The sequence below is a fragment of the Condylura cristata genome, unplaced genomic scaffold (assembly GCF_000260355.1).
Source record: "Condylura cristata isolate star-nosed mole 26May11 unplaced genomic scaffold, ConCri1.0 scaffold00008, whole genome shotgun sequence".
Classification (NCBI taxonomy): Eukaryota; Metazoa; Chordata; class Mammalia; order Eulipotyphla; family Talpidae; genus Condylura; species Condylura cristata.
Window position 1 is genome coordinate 51995971 of NW_004567109.1, and position 14187 is coordinate 52010157.

The 14187-nt window shown below is 39.6% G+C and overlaps 1 protein-coding gene across 1 annotated transcript in view; it reads right to left on the reverse strand.

The window, feature by feature from the left end:
• Positions 1-1700: 1700 nt before the first annotated feature.
• Positions 1701-14187, reverse strand: part of MCOLN3 (mucolipin 3) — a 28257-nt gene continuing 15770 nt past the window's right edge. Inside the window, exons 7-13 of the mRNA XM_004679170.2 lie at positions 12335-12434; positions 9031-9143; positions 8793-8942; positions 5660-5761; positions 5419-5541; positions 3590-3796; positions 1701-1894 (exon numbers count right to left, since the gene is read on the reverse strand). Coding sequence (XP_004679227.1) covers positions 1760-1894; positions 3590-3796; positions 5419-5541; positions 5660-5761; positions 8793-8942; positions 9031-9143; positions 12335-12434 — 930 coding nt within the window. The 3' untranslated portion in view covers positions 1701-1759. The remainder of the gene's footprint in view (positions 1895-3589; positions 3797-5418; positions 5542-5659; positions 5762-8792; positions 8943-9030; positions 9144-12334; positions 12435-14187) is intronic.

A 14187-nucleotide genomic window follows, 5' to 3' on the forward strand; every position in this document is an offset into this window, starting at 1 on the left:
CTTATAAGAAATAGTGAAGGCATTCTCTCATGGCCTCATTACTAAAAACTAGGCCTTAAAATTTATCAGGGACTCCTGTCACAATAAGACACTTGGAGAAGCAGGACAGCACTGTGAAGGTGCCAAGCCACTGGCTGTAATTACACAGCAGAGATATTATGACCTGAGGATGAAGCCAAACCTCAGGTCCAGCACTGGGTCAGTAGTTTCATGTTTCCACTGAAGTCTTATTGTTAGTCCAAAAATCTCACAAGGAGTAAAGTATTTGTCAGATAGTAAACATGGCTTCAAAATTCACATTTACTAAATAGTAAAAATGACTGTGCTGCAAAAATAACTAACAAAACATTCTCACCTAAAGATTTCAATTTTTCATTTTCAGAAAGCCACAGGTAGTACAAAAATAAGTTACATGTGTTCTAAGACCTCATACTCAATAACCAGAGTGATTATGATCATTATTATGATTAGTAAGTGTTCAGTGTCTCCAGACAATATTCACTTAGTCCTCAAAAATAAAAACAAATCCATTTCCTTTAAAAGGAAAGTTTGCTTTGAAGAAAACTTTATTATACTTCATTGAATCCCTTTATATTTCAATAGAAATGAAGTCACAGAATAGTATATAAAATAAACATTCACATTGTAAAAATCCATGCAACTTCCAATCAGTGATTTGCAAGAAGTAGAAATTGTCTCTGGAATCTTTTTAATGTATACATTTCCCATTCAGTAACAAAAAGGTTTTAATTTAATTGTTTTCCAAAATGGTTTAATGTTAGCAGGCCCCTCTTTGTGAAACCACAGTCACTGACCCCAAAACACCACTCGGGATTGAACACATATTTGACCTATGCTTTGATTTTCAGACATGTATAAGATACTCTTTCAACTTTGTACTTTAACCCTGGAGGTGAGAAAACTTGTAAATAAATACTAAAAACAAAAATAAATTCCCAGCAGAGCTAAGAGCAGCATCAGCTAATGATTGTCCTCTAGAACCAGATATCAAACTACTAGTTGGTAATGGTTGTTTCTTACTCTGTCCTTTAAGAGAAAACCTTAAAATGCAATGACTAATGGAGCTACAGCACCCATCCTGCCTCTTAGGAATGGTCCCCGGAAAACTGTCCAGGCCAAGGCTAGTGAGTGATCTGAAATCACTGTCCAACCACTGTTTAACATGATGACACAATCTACACAATCAGAATAACAAGAGTGTAAGACCAGGAATCAAGAGTGGCATAGCGAATACATTCTAAAGCTATTACAAAATGAGCAAGAACAAACAAAAATTCAATAGCTTGCCTCATGAGTTAGTTTAAAAAACATAAAACCACAGATATTGACTATCCTTTTAAAAATATAAACATAAGTCTTGCCATCAATTACAGCCATCAATTTGTTCAAAATATCAATAACAGCCTTTAAATATACTACACCTAATGTTAAAGTATCCATTGTCTTCCAACTCAGGTACATGTTATATTTTCCTCTAGGGCAAATATAATCCTGATGGCCAGAGGTGTGAGGGTTGGGGGTGGTGGTGAGAGGATTCACCAGAGACAGAGTGGGGAGCAGAACAGGCAGATTGACTGAAATACACTGCTGGGGGGAGCAGTGTACAAGGCAGGAGGGGTCTGTTGCACCATGTGGGCCACCTCCCTGGCTGGGGATCGAACTCATGCTGCAAGTAGATTCAGATAGCTTCACAGTGCTGTGCTCCAACCTGTTGCATCACCAGGGAGAGCCCTGAGAGTTACTTTTTACAACAACAGAATATGGATACTGAAGGGTCATCTTCTAATCTGAATTTTCCAGAAATGGGTAGATCTTTGCATTCTGATATAAATGTACGTAGTTCAGTCTCTGGGAAGCCATCTTGTTGATAATGCTATACAGAAGAATAAAATAACTCTCATTAATGAAAGCTCTTGAAAATGTTTTATTTCAAATTCAAAATGTATCATATGACAGGGAGAGTGGATCTTTCTAGAAGAATAGTTTAGTCACTTTCAAGAATTTTCAGAGAGACAGTCTTCTCTGGAGTCACTCTTAGGTTCAATTAAGGAAGTTGGAAGTTAGATCTGGGCTTCTGCAGCGCCCTCCTGGGCCCTTTTGGATTTAATTTAACTCAAAATGGGTCTGTTGAGACCCTTTCCAGGGAGAATCCAGTCAGACGTGTCTCAAATCTGAAAAAGTATTACCATTCTGCTGTGGAGCCTCATAACTTTCAAGGTCAGTAGAAGCAGACACCTTGAGTGAAACACAGTTCAGGACATAAGAAGCTTAGAGGATGTAGATTAACAGTGGTGGTGAAGACCTTAGCACAGCCCTGAGCTGGCTTGTTATCTGGACAAAGATCTGAATGCTACAAGGGCATTTCCTAGTCTTCAATACTCTTTTGAAATCACCTGAACAGACAGATTTTGTGTAATGGCTTCCTATCACTTTAGGGCATAAGATCTCTGGCATGTACGCTGGCTAGAAATGATCAGAAAGCTTAACTTGACCATTTCGCAAGTTCTCTGAGACCATGAAAAGAGATTATCATCTAAAATATGAATCTCAGACCAGAAGTTGTCATTCATCGGCATTGAGAGAAATGTCAGTTCATTCATTCTTACTGGTCTTTGATGTCACCTTTGAAGAACCCAGAGTTCTTGCAGGTGAAATTGAAGGCAGTAAAGTTCTAGAGCACCGGAGGGAGGAACTTGGACAGGTACAACTACATTTTTTTCCCCCAGTCTCCTTGGTGACTCAAAGCACATATCTACTAAGCAATTAATTGCTGAGGACAAGCAGTTCCTGAAATCTGACTCAGTAAAATAAAGTCATAGTCCTGGCTTCATGAGCAAGGTAGTCTTAATTATCGACTCATAACCCATCAGCTCCTAACAGTCTTTTCTTTCTCCCTGGTCCAGTTCCCTCCTAACAGTCTTTTCATCATCTCATATCCAGAACAAAGTCTCCAAGTGGAAATATCTATACCAACAGTACACCTAGTAGGATAGGATATTAGAAATTAAATTATTTCAAAGTGTTCAAATCGATTTTTTTGAAATATCCCATGTAAATTACAATATGAATAAGAATAGCTTTTCAACCCATGTTCTAACTATATAAAATCCTGTCTCGCTAGTACTTGACACATCAATCCTTTCACTGTTCTGGAAAGCGGGCCAGTTAGTACCATACAGGACCTTGCAAAGAGCAGTTGAGCTCAGCACACTCCAAGTGAAGTTGTCAGTTTTTCTTTAAAAAATTGGAATTTTAAAAGTTCTTCACAAAATTTTGGCTTTCTGAACTACCATTTGTTTCACTCACACTATATCTTTTAATTCTAATAATGGATTAATAAGCTTACTTGAAAAAGCACAATTACTTGTAGAGCAATCTTTTAACATCCTAGAAATTCTATTTTTCCTGCATTTCTGTTTTTTAGTATCCAAAATTGAAGTCCATCTACTCTACCCTGAAGAAATCAAAATTTCCATTGAGTCCCTTCCCCCTAAGACACTACATTTTATTGCCACTCTACAAGGTCTGGAAAAATGTTGTGCTTGTGTCTGGCTCTTGATGAACCTACCTTAATTGTTTCATATGTATCTGTGATCAGTGCAATAAAAAGACTTAAAATCATATATATAAAGAGGCTGATGAATGAGTAGAGGTACATTCTGCTAAACAGCCAAACCAGGTAACTTTTTTGCTGCATTTTTGCAAATGTGGCAAACATATCATCTCCATTTATCAGAGAGAAAAGGCACTCAGAGACCATGTTCAGAGAACGAAACTGGGAAAAGAAAAAGAAAAAGAGCATTATTATTCTACTTTCCTTCCTAATGGAAAATTCCTTCTTGACACTATTAAAAATAATGGGACCAGGGTCCTCCCTGAAGGCCTAGGTGTTAAGTTTCAGCACCATCACGCTATCATCACTGTGGTCTGAGTTCGATCCCCAGACAGCAGACAGGGAGCTCACCCACATATGGTACAGCAGACCTCTCCAGTCATGTACACTGCTCCCCTTGGCAATGTTTCAGTAAAATCTGCCTATTCTAGCCCTCTGTGGTGGTGCAGTGGGTTAAAGCACAGCACTAAGAAGCTAAAGCCACTTCAGCATGAGTTCGATCTGCTCCCGAGGTGACCACATGGCGCGACAGACCTCTCTTGACCCACCTGCTGCTCCCCTAAGCAGTGTACTTCGTTGATCTGCCTGTTCTGCTCCCCACTCTGTCTCTGGTGAATCTTTCAATGCACCTGCGCCTCTGGCCTGCACCCCAGTTCTGTATACATAAATAAAAAAATCTTAAAAAAAAATCTGCCTCTTCTTTTCCTTACTCTGTCTCTAGTGAATCCTCTCACACTCCACACCTGACCTACACCCTAGTTTTTCTATGCATAAATAAATCTTTAAAAAATATTAACAGGACCATATATCACGAATTACCTTTTCAAACAAATAACCTGAAGTAATTACAAGTGGATGCTTTGTAAGACACATAATGTGTAAACTTACTATGCTTCCTGGGACAAGCAGCCCTTTCTGGAAGCTCCTCTTGCCTGAAGCAGGCTGAACAAGGGCAGAAGAGGCTGATCGGCAACCTCAGTGCTCCTCCATGTCAGGCTTTACCCTTCCCTTTACCTTGATGTAAAGTGATCCTTGTAATGCTTTTGCAGAGAAATGGAGATCCCAACCATGCCCACTCATGCTTCTTACTTCAAAGTTCACCCCATTAAAGAAAATGGTATTATCGTAAAGGCTATAATTGTGTTAACAAAAGCTTCAAATATTCCTACAAGTTTCTCCCTGTACTACTTTGGAAATGAGGTCACATGTCAAGAAGGCTTACCTAAATAGCCTACCTAATATATAGTGATGAATTGAACAGATTAAACTTGACTTCAGGGGTGATAAAAAGGACTTACCTGACATACTCCACAAAGAGTTGAATTAATCATCCTCTTAAGTTGCTCACAACTTAACAGTTCATAAGCTTGGTAATAGTATACTACCCTGTACATCTTAAGTTACAAAATAAAAGGAGCTCATTTTATTTATTTATTTAAAGATTTATTTATTTATGCATACATAACTGGGGTACAGGCCAGAGGTGATGGAAGTGGGGAGGTGAGAGGATTCACCAGAAACAGAGTGGGCAGCGAACAGGCAGACTGATGAAGTACATTGCAGAGGGGAGCAGTGGGTGGGTAAGGAGAGTTCTGCCGTGCCACGTGTATCACCTCTGGGGCGGGCGAACTCATGCTTAAGTGGCTGACACTAGCTTTGTAGGGCTGTACTTTAACCCGCTGTGCCAGCAGGGAGGGCCCAAGGAGCTCATTTTAAAAGGATACTAAGTCATTGGTACCATTCTAAGAGTTTAATAGTAACAGCAAAAAATTGCTTTCCCGTACCTTATCATGGTAGGGCCCCAACACAATCCATCCACAGAAGCAATAGCCTAAATAGATCATAGCTGCGCAGCAGCAGAACCTGATGACATTGGGCAGTGCTGCCTGAAGGGTCAGAATGAGGAGCTGGGGAAGCAAGAGAGGTCATTAGAATCCCAAAGAGTTGAATTAATCATCCTCTTAAGTTGCAGTGAAACACTTAGAGAGACATATCAACAGCATGGACAGCCATGGAATTCCTTACATTGTACTTCTGAAAGAAACCGAGGTATCGGATGACTCCAAGCCACACCAGCATGGTAGAAGTGCCAAGGAGTATGCTGCAGACATCATAACTTGTTAGACTCTAAAACAGAGTGGGGGGTGGGGGTGGAGGGTCAGATTATGTTGCAGAAACAAACTTGAGGAAAAAATAATTGTTGGCTAACTATGAGGCACTGTTCTAGTTGCTAAGGATGAGCAGTAAACACCCCTGGTGGCACAAGGGGTTAAAGCACAGCACTATGAAGCTACTGCAGCCACTGCAGCCCGCACGAGTTTGATCCCCGGCCCAAGAGGTGACCCACATGGCACAGCAGACCTCTCCTACCTCATCTGCTGCTCCCCTCAGCAGTGTACTTAAGTCAATCTGCCTGTCCTGCTCCCCACTCTGTCTCTGGTGAATCCTCTCACCCCCGTAACTCTGGCCTGTACCCCAGTTCTTAAATAAATCTTTCAAAAAAACCAGACAAACATCCTGCCTTTGTGGGACTTACATTCTAGTGATGGGGGCGAAGAGTGGGAGCAGTAAATCAATAAAACTCCTGGTGCATGAGCTGATGGTAAATGCTAAAGAGAAAAGTCAAGAGAGGGATTAAGGAATGGGTGTGTTGATGTGTTTGAAATAATCAGAAAAGGAGGTATTTGAGGAAAGACCTGAAGGAAATGAGGAGACATGCCAAGCAAAAACTTAGAGGAAAATATTTCTAGGTGCAGGAACCAGCTAGAAGTAGGTCCCGGAGGAAGACATCTGGCAAAATAGTGAGTCTGGCTGGAGTGAGTGAAGGGGAGAGGCAAGAAATAGAGGCGAGGGGCAGGTAGTATAGGGTAATTAAATAATGTTGCCTCTTACTCTGAATAGGTTGGAAGAATTGGGAGCACTGAACAATTCTATGTTTGGCTGCTATGGTGAGAGTAGATTGTTGGAAGAGGGACATTTTTATTTTACTGCAATAAAATAGGCAAGAAATGATGGTGAGTTGGGCCAAGCTGGTAGTGGTGAAGTGATGAAGTGATTTTCGAGAGTAGACCAATAGCATTTCCCCTTGAATTAGAAGTGGTTGAGAGGAATTAGTGAAATAGATTTGTGATTAACTGATTAAGGTTAAAAAAAAACCATAGAGAAGCAGGTTTGGACTGTGAGGATGGAGGTTTTCAGAGCTATGTTAAATTTGAGAGGTCATGTAGATATCCAGGAAAAGACATTTGATTATTTGAGACTGGAGTTCAGCGAAGAATGCCGAGCTGAAGATACAAATTCAGGAATCATGGGCAAAATGATACTACTTAAAACCATGGATCGGATAAGGTCACCATGACAGTGGCAGAAAGAGGTGTTGGAACACATCAACTTGAGGCCCTGTCACTTTAATACATCTGTGAGAGGAAAGGGAACCAATAAAGGAAATTCAGAAGACCAGTGTCTTAAGAAGAAAACTAGGTGAGTGACAGGACAGTGAAAAGCTGAATCAACAGAGTGGAACTGCTAGGAGTGTTAAGAAGAGCCAAAAGATATGATTAATGATTAATTATTGGGGTTAGCAACAAGGAGGTGTCAGAAAAGAATACTTTCTATGGAGGGAAGCCTGAGTAAACAGATAGGAGAATGGGAGAAACAGAATCAGGAAGATTAACTACTTTTTTTTTTAAGATTTATTTATTTATGCATACAAGAACTGGAGTACAGGCCAGAGGCGTCAGGGGTGGGGGTGGAGTAGGGGTGAGAGGATTCACAAGAGACAGAGTGGGTCACAGAACAAGCAGATTGACTTAAGTACACTGCTGGGGGGAGCAGAGGGTGAGACAGGAGAGGTCTGCTGTGTCATGTGGGTCAGCTCCCTGGTCAGGGATAGAACTCATGCTGCAGTGGCTGTGGATAGCCTCATAGTATAGTGCTTTATCCCCTTGCTCCACCAGGGAGGCTCCAAGATTAACTACTCTTTTGAGACCTTTTGCTATTTAAAGGGGAGTGGAGCAATAGGAAAGTAGCTGAAGGGAGAAACTGGTTGAGAGTTGGTCTTTTTAGAAAGGATGAAAAAAACTATGCTAATGGAAATGAGATGATAATGATAAGCCGCAAAGAAACAGTGTGGACACTGGTGCTGGCAGGTAGATAAAAGAAGTGCAAGTTTGTGAATGTTCAACTTTTTCAATTGTTTTGTGCAACAAGAAGTAAGATCATCAGTTGAAAGGGAGGATGGGACAGCAGTGTCAGAGGTTTCGGGAAAGACAAAAACACATGACTCGACAAGAGAGTCACATTTATATAAGACAAGGGATGTGAATGGTCTAGAAAAAAGTGGAGAAACTGTTGGAGCCACTAAGTTCTCACTAAAGTAGTTGAGGGTGGTAAAAATTAAAGATGTACCATAGATCATGCCTTCTCTTGTTTACCCTGAAGTTAACCCTCTATTTCATTTTTTTTAAAAAAAGATTTTATTTATTTGTGCATATAAGAATTAGGGAGTAGGCCAGAGGTGCAGTGGGTGAGAGGATTCCCCAGAGACAGAGTGAGGAGCCACACAGGCAGAGCTACTGAAATACACTGCTGAGGGGTCACCTCTCTGGCTTGAGATTAAATTCATGCTGCAGTGGCTGCTGATAACGTCATAGTGCTGAGACCTAACCTCTTGTGCCTAACCCTCTATTTCTATGGCATATGTTACAGCTCAGATATGATAGCAGCTGCTTAATGTCAACCTAACCCCATTATTAACTCCCAGGCACACGTTTGAGCTGTATTCCCAGAGTCCCTGGATGTTATACGTGACTAAATCATCTCTAGTGGGATATGTACTGGAAGGACATTGGTCACCAGAGCCAATGCTATACAACTGTGAGAGAACTCTCAACATAGGATACTTTTCCCTTCCCATGGGCTGCAATCTGTGCAGTGGCCCAAAAACATCATGCGGTCCAGACAACGACTGGCAGAGAAACAAGATGGATCCCTGAATGACTGTGGAATTGAGTGAATGGATGAGCCTCAAACCCTCCTGATGGGGGATACAATATTTGAAAAAAAAAAAAAATCATTCTACTGAGTCTCACATTCTTGAAAGATAAACTGCCATATACTTATCTGATATTAATGATAGCATAACTAGAAAAAAACTTACCTTCGCTTGAATTTCCATCTTCAGAATTGATCCAATGATTGTCAATATATCACTAATAATAATCATAATGTACCATCCATTGACAAATTCCATTCGATCAGAAACAGAAACTTCCTTCTTATAGTGGAGGAAGAAAAAATTGACAAATTCCTTCATGGAGAAAAGGGAAGGCATAGTGAATTTCTCTGTCAAATCAAAGTACCCACACATTTCTAGAAAGCAGCAACCCCTACCCTACCTGCTGAAGCTGAAGTCCTCTAATCACAGATCGAAGGCAGAGGATTAATGAAGCCAAGCATGTCAGACTAACAAAGGCATCAAAGATCATCATGTAATGAGTATTCTTCTGAACTGGAAGGAAAGAGTTCAATGTAGGAGCACATTAATATGGGAGCTTCTAATTTTTGTTTTTAGTCTTATTTATTTTAATTGCCACACTGCATTATAAATGAACAATATCTTTAAGGACACTCGGACTGTAATCTCTTTTTCCCACTACACACAATCCTACAAATCCTCTGTGCGCACAAGTGCAAATGATTCTCTAGGTAAGCAAGTATCTACAGGTGGGGTTGATGGGTGACGACAGATATATTTCTCCAAACCACAATTCTAGGAATTGCTCTCCAAAGACATTTTGCTTGTTAACATAGCTTCACATCATCTCTGCCACTGGCTATGAGTGATCTTTAGTTTTTGCCACTCAAAAGAACAAATTATCATTCCCACAGACTTGAAATGCCATCTTTATCATGTATCAAATTACTATATGTATTCAAGTTCCACATCTTACCTTTTTAATGCTTTTGTGTTTTAATGCCTACACCAAAGTCCTCTTATATTACTTTTTTGAAAAATTTGCTAGCTATTCCTGCTTACTTGCCTTTTAATATATTCCTTAAAATCAGATTGTCAAGTTACACTAAAAATCCTATTGATAATTGGGAGAGAGGGGATCATGTTAAATTTATTAATTAATTTAAGGAAAATTGACATATTCAAGATGTTGAGTCTCTTGTTCAAAACCCTGTGTCTTTTCATCGATTCAATCTAAGCTTCAGAAATATTTTAAATTATATGTGATTCTTCACACTCCTTTTTAGAAGAATTTTGAGTAATTCAAGCTCTTCCCACAAAGAGGACACAGAGATAAAAAGTCCTGATAAATTCTTACTGTCAGTTTTTAATTAAAGTTAAAAGTCCTTTGTTAAAAGAGAACCATGGCAACCATCAATCAAAAAACTTCAATTATTAGCTTGTGGTCTTCCTTTCTTAATACCATCAGCCTAAATATCTTCTTAAAATATACCAACTATAAAGTATTGTGTTGTTGGAAAAATTGTATTTTTTCTATGATTTCCAGCAAAAAATGCATCATGACTTTTCTGACAACCCAATATTTAAGTGTTCACTCTACAGCTGGTGTTTTTCTAGATTCTGAGGTCACAGTGGAGATCAAGGTAGATAAGACCCTGTTATCATGGAACTTCAACTTCAGTGAAACAAGCAAAGAAATAAATAAGTAAATGAACCAAACAGTTTCAGACAGGAGTAAATGACTAGAAGTAAAGAAGAGATAATAGCCAGTCAAATGCATTCTTTGCCAACCAAAGTTTAAGCACTTTCTCGGTACTGCCTCATTTGATCCTCACACTTACCTGGGAGGTAGGCGTGGCTATCCTCATTGTGCCGGTGAGAAAGTTGAGCCATGCGAATTACAGAATTTGTTCAGGTTACCAAGTCAGGAGCAACAAAATAGGATTCAAACTTGTGTTGACTGTTCCCAGCACTGTGGTCTCTATATTAATGTTCCCCAGCATGTCTTGGGAGTTTGTTAGAATTGTACATTCTCCTGTCCTGCTCTAGACCTTCTCCAAGAGCAGTGAATCATGGCTGTCTATGAAGAATGTTGGTGAATTGGAAAAGTGAGCACTTTTATACTGCCTCACCAAGGAGGCAGTGGGTTTCAGCTGAGATCTGAGGCATCCAGGCAAAGATCTTGGAAAACTACAAGAAGGCACAGGCCAGAATGCCTGGAGCAAGGTGAGGGGGTGGCAGACAGCTCAGGGCCAGATGCTCTGCAGCATAGCTGCTCTCTATTCAATAATTAGACTGCTCTATGCTGACAAAAATATAAAGCATTAAGACAAGTTCTGTGAGGAAGTATTCCATAATGTTAGCCTCAGGCACCCAATTGTTATGCCAGTGTCTAAATCTACTTTAGAAAAACTGGAAAACCAAGAAACAAACCTTTGAGAGAAAGCCTATGTGCCAGAAACTTCTACAAGCTCTCCGTTTCCCTTTTCTAAATTAATGGAGATGTAGTACCACAGCATATAACAGGTTTGTGTTTTAAAGAAGAAATTATGTAATTTAAATAAATGTTTGTGATTTGGGCCCTTCCTGGTGGCCCAACAGGTTAGGATGCAGCACTGTAAGCTGGCCGCAGCTGCTTCAGTGTGAGTTCAATCCCCAGTCCAGGAGGTGACCCACATGCACAGCAGACCTCTCCTGACCCGCCCACTGCTCCCCTCAGCAGTGTACTTCATCAGTCTGCCTGTTCTGCTCCCCACTCTGTCTCTGGTGAATCTTCTCACCTCCCCTGCACCTCTAGCCTGTACCCCATTGCATATGCATAAATAAATAAATCTTAAAAAACAAAAAGCATGTGATTCAAGAGGAAGTCACCAGTGGAAAAATGTTACAATGAACAAATTTCATTTTATTTACTCTTATTCTCTCATTACTACTTCTGAACTCTGCAAGCTAATCTCTATGAAGCCCTAAAGCAACCATTATTCACTATATAGAGTGAACAAGGATTATGGTCACATTCCTCAGCCCCACCCCAGACCTTGACTGTCTTTTGTAGAGCTGCATCTTAGCAGGAACCTGAGTTGATTGTTGTGCTCATTAGAATCTGAAAACTCTTGATATACTGATTAAGTCAAGCACAACATATAATTATGTTACTTACAGGAGACTAGCAAATGAAATAGGTAAATTTTTTCCAGTCGATTTTCTCCATTTCAGTTCCAAAATTCTCAGCAATATTCTCATTTTATATTTGACTTTGTGTTCATATTTCTAGGAATAAAGCCTCTCCTCACTCAGTCCACATTTAACCTGAACAGAAGACAGTGACAAGCTTCAGGATGCTTTAGAATCAAATCCTGCCTGACTTGTCCCTGACTATATGATCAAAGATACAAAGATTCACCTCTGAGCCTTACTTATTTGTTAAAAATAAAGTGGGAGGTGGAGTGGAGTGTGAGGGGCAGGGGAAAGCTGCCTATTGAATGATATTTAAAGTATTAAAATGAGGATAATGTAGGTGAATACTTATGTAGTAAACAACCAATAAATATTGGTTTAGGCATATATGTGGAGTTTTTTTGTTTTTGCTGAGGGATTGAGAATTTTTTTATTTTGTTTTTTTCGGTATAGAATATGACAAATGCTCCAGTTCTTTTCTTTGATTCTCCATGAATTCCTGAGTAATTTAATAACCATTCTGCAAACTAGCAAAACTCATCACTTACTTGATCCAGATACATGCCAGTCTTTACATTCTCTGATGGAAATGTCATTATCTAAGCTTATCTTAATTCTTCCACTATGGGCTTTGTTGTCAAATGTTATCTGTGAAGAAGAGGGAAGAAGTCAAGACCATACCCATAGTTTCTGAAGTCATGATCCATTTGTGCATTAATTAGGAAACAATTCTTTCTTTGTGCATTAATTAGGAAACAATTCTTTCAAAATGACAGGAGTCCCAGATACTCATTCCTAATCTATTGCTCTTTTCAATCTTGGGAATCCCTTATTTCTCTGTGAACTTAAACTGTTAAACTAGATGTTCTATTGAGAAATTCTAGTCTCGAAGGTCCCGTTTCTAGGAGAGTATATAGGCTCTGGACAACTTTGAAAACAAGAATCCAGACCCTCCCTGGTGGTGCAGCAGGTTAAAGCACAGCAAGCACTATGAAGCTCTCCAAAGCCGCTGCAACACGAGTTCGATTCCCGACCAGGGAGTTGACCCACATGGCACAGCAGACCTCTCCTGGCCAGCCTGCTGCTTCACTCAGCAGTGTATTTCAGTTTAATCTGCTCCCCAGTATCTCTGGTGAATCCTCTTATCCCCCAAACCTCTGGCCTGTATCCCAGTTCTTAAATGCATAAATAAATGAATCTTTAAAAAAAAAAAAAAAACAATCCCCCCAACCCCCAATTCTAAGTTACTCTAAGTTGCCCTTCTGATATGAATAAGAGCTGATACAACAGGGGCTTTCCCCACCTTCTAGAAGGAACTTAAGGAGAGAATTTTTATGCTACCATAATCTCTACAAACACAGAGTTTCATTATTTCAGTCTTGAGACATTTCAGGTGAAGCTTTTCTGATTTCATTCTAGCCCAGATCTCTTAGTCACTCTATAATGGGATGTATTATAAAGTGGTAACTGAGAATCAACAGCTTACTCTTGCTTCCAGGATAACTATTTCAGCACACCAGGCACCAAGTAGGACAAAGTCATGCCTTTCATAGCCTTTCTGTTTTCCCCCATTCCCTCTACTTTCCCCATATAGGGATTTGGAGAGCAAGGGAAAGGAATTAATATTGGTCTTGTTTGTTTATAATTAGAGCCTTCTCTCCCAAGCCCTAAAGAAAAATATTCTTTCAAAATCTGTCATTTAAGTGAGTCTTAATGAAGTCTCTTCATAGGGATAATCAGATATAACTTCAGATATAAAATTTCAAATAAGTTTAATGAGTCTAATAACTCACATTAGACTATAAGCTTCTTTACTTAATAAGCAACCAGGGGCATTATCAGTGTCTGCCCATCTCCACAGCTGCTGGAGGACCCAGCCCATGGCCTCACACAAGGAAGATGCCCAGTATTATTTCAATGAGTCAGAAATCCATGCCAAGGAGAAAGTATCTTTTAGCCACACAAAAACCCTCAGGATCTTACAATGGTAAGTGCTCATTAAATATCTGTTGAGTAAATAAACTTTGGCTTCATGCCAGTCACATCTCAGTAGGTTAAAAGAAGCTTAATGCTTCAAAGGAGAAAAAAGAATGGATGGAACTAACAACAGATGAAATAAAGTAGAAAAAAATTGAAGACAATGGATAGTAACTACCCAAAATGAGCCCCAGAGGAAAAAAGATGAAACTATGTGCATTAGAGAACTGTGGGACAAATTCAAATGTCCACTGAATTTGAATGTCTTAATAGGGGGAAATAGTAGACAAAACATTTGAAAAAATATTGAGTAAATACCAAACATATTAAAAATGAGAAACCCACAAAACCAAGAGTCTCAGTGAACCCCAGATATCAGAAGCATGAAGAAAACTGCAGCAAGACATATCACAATCATATTGTT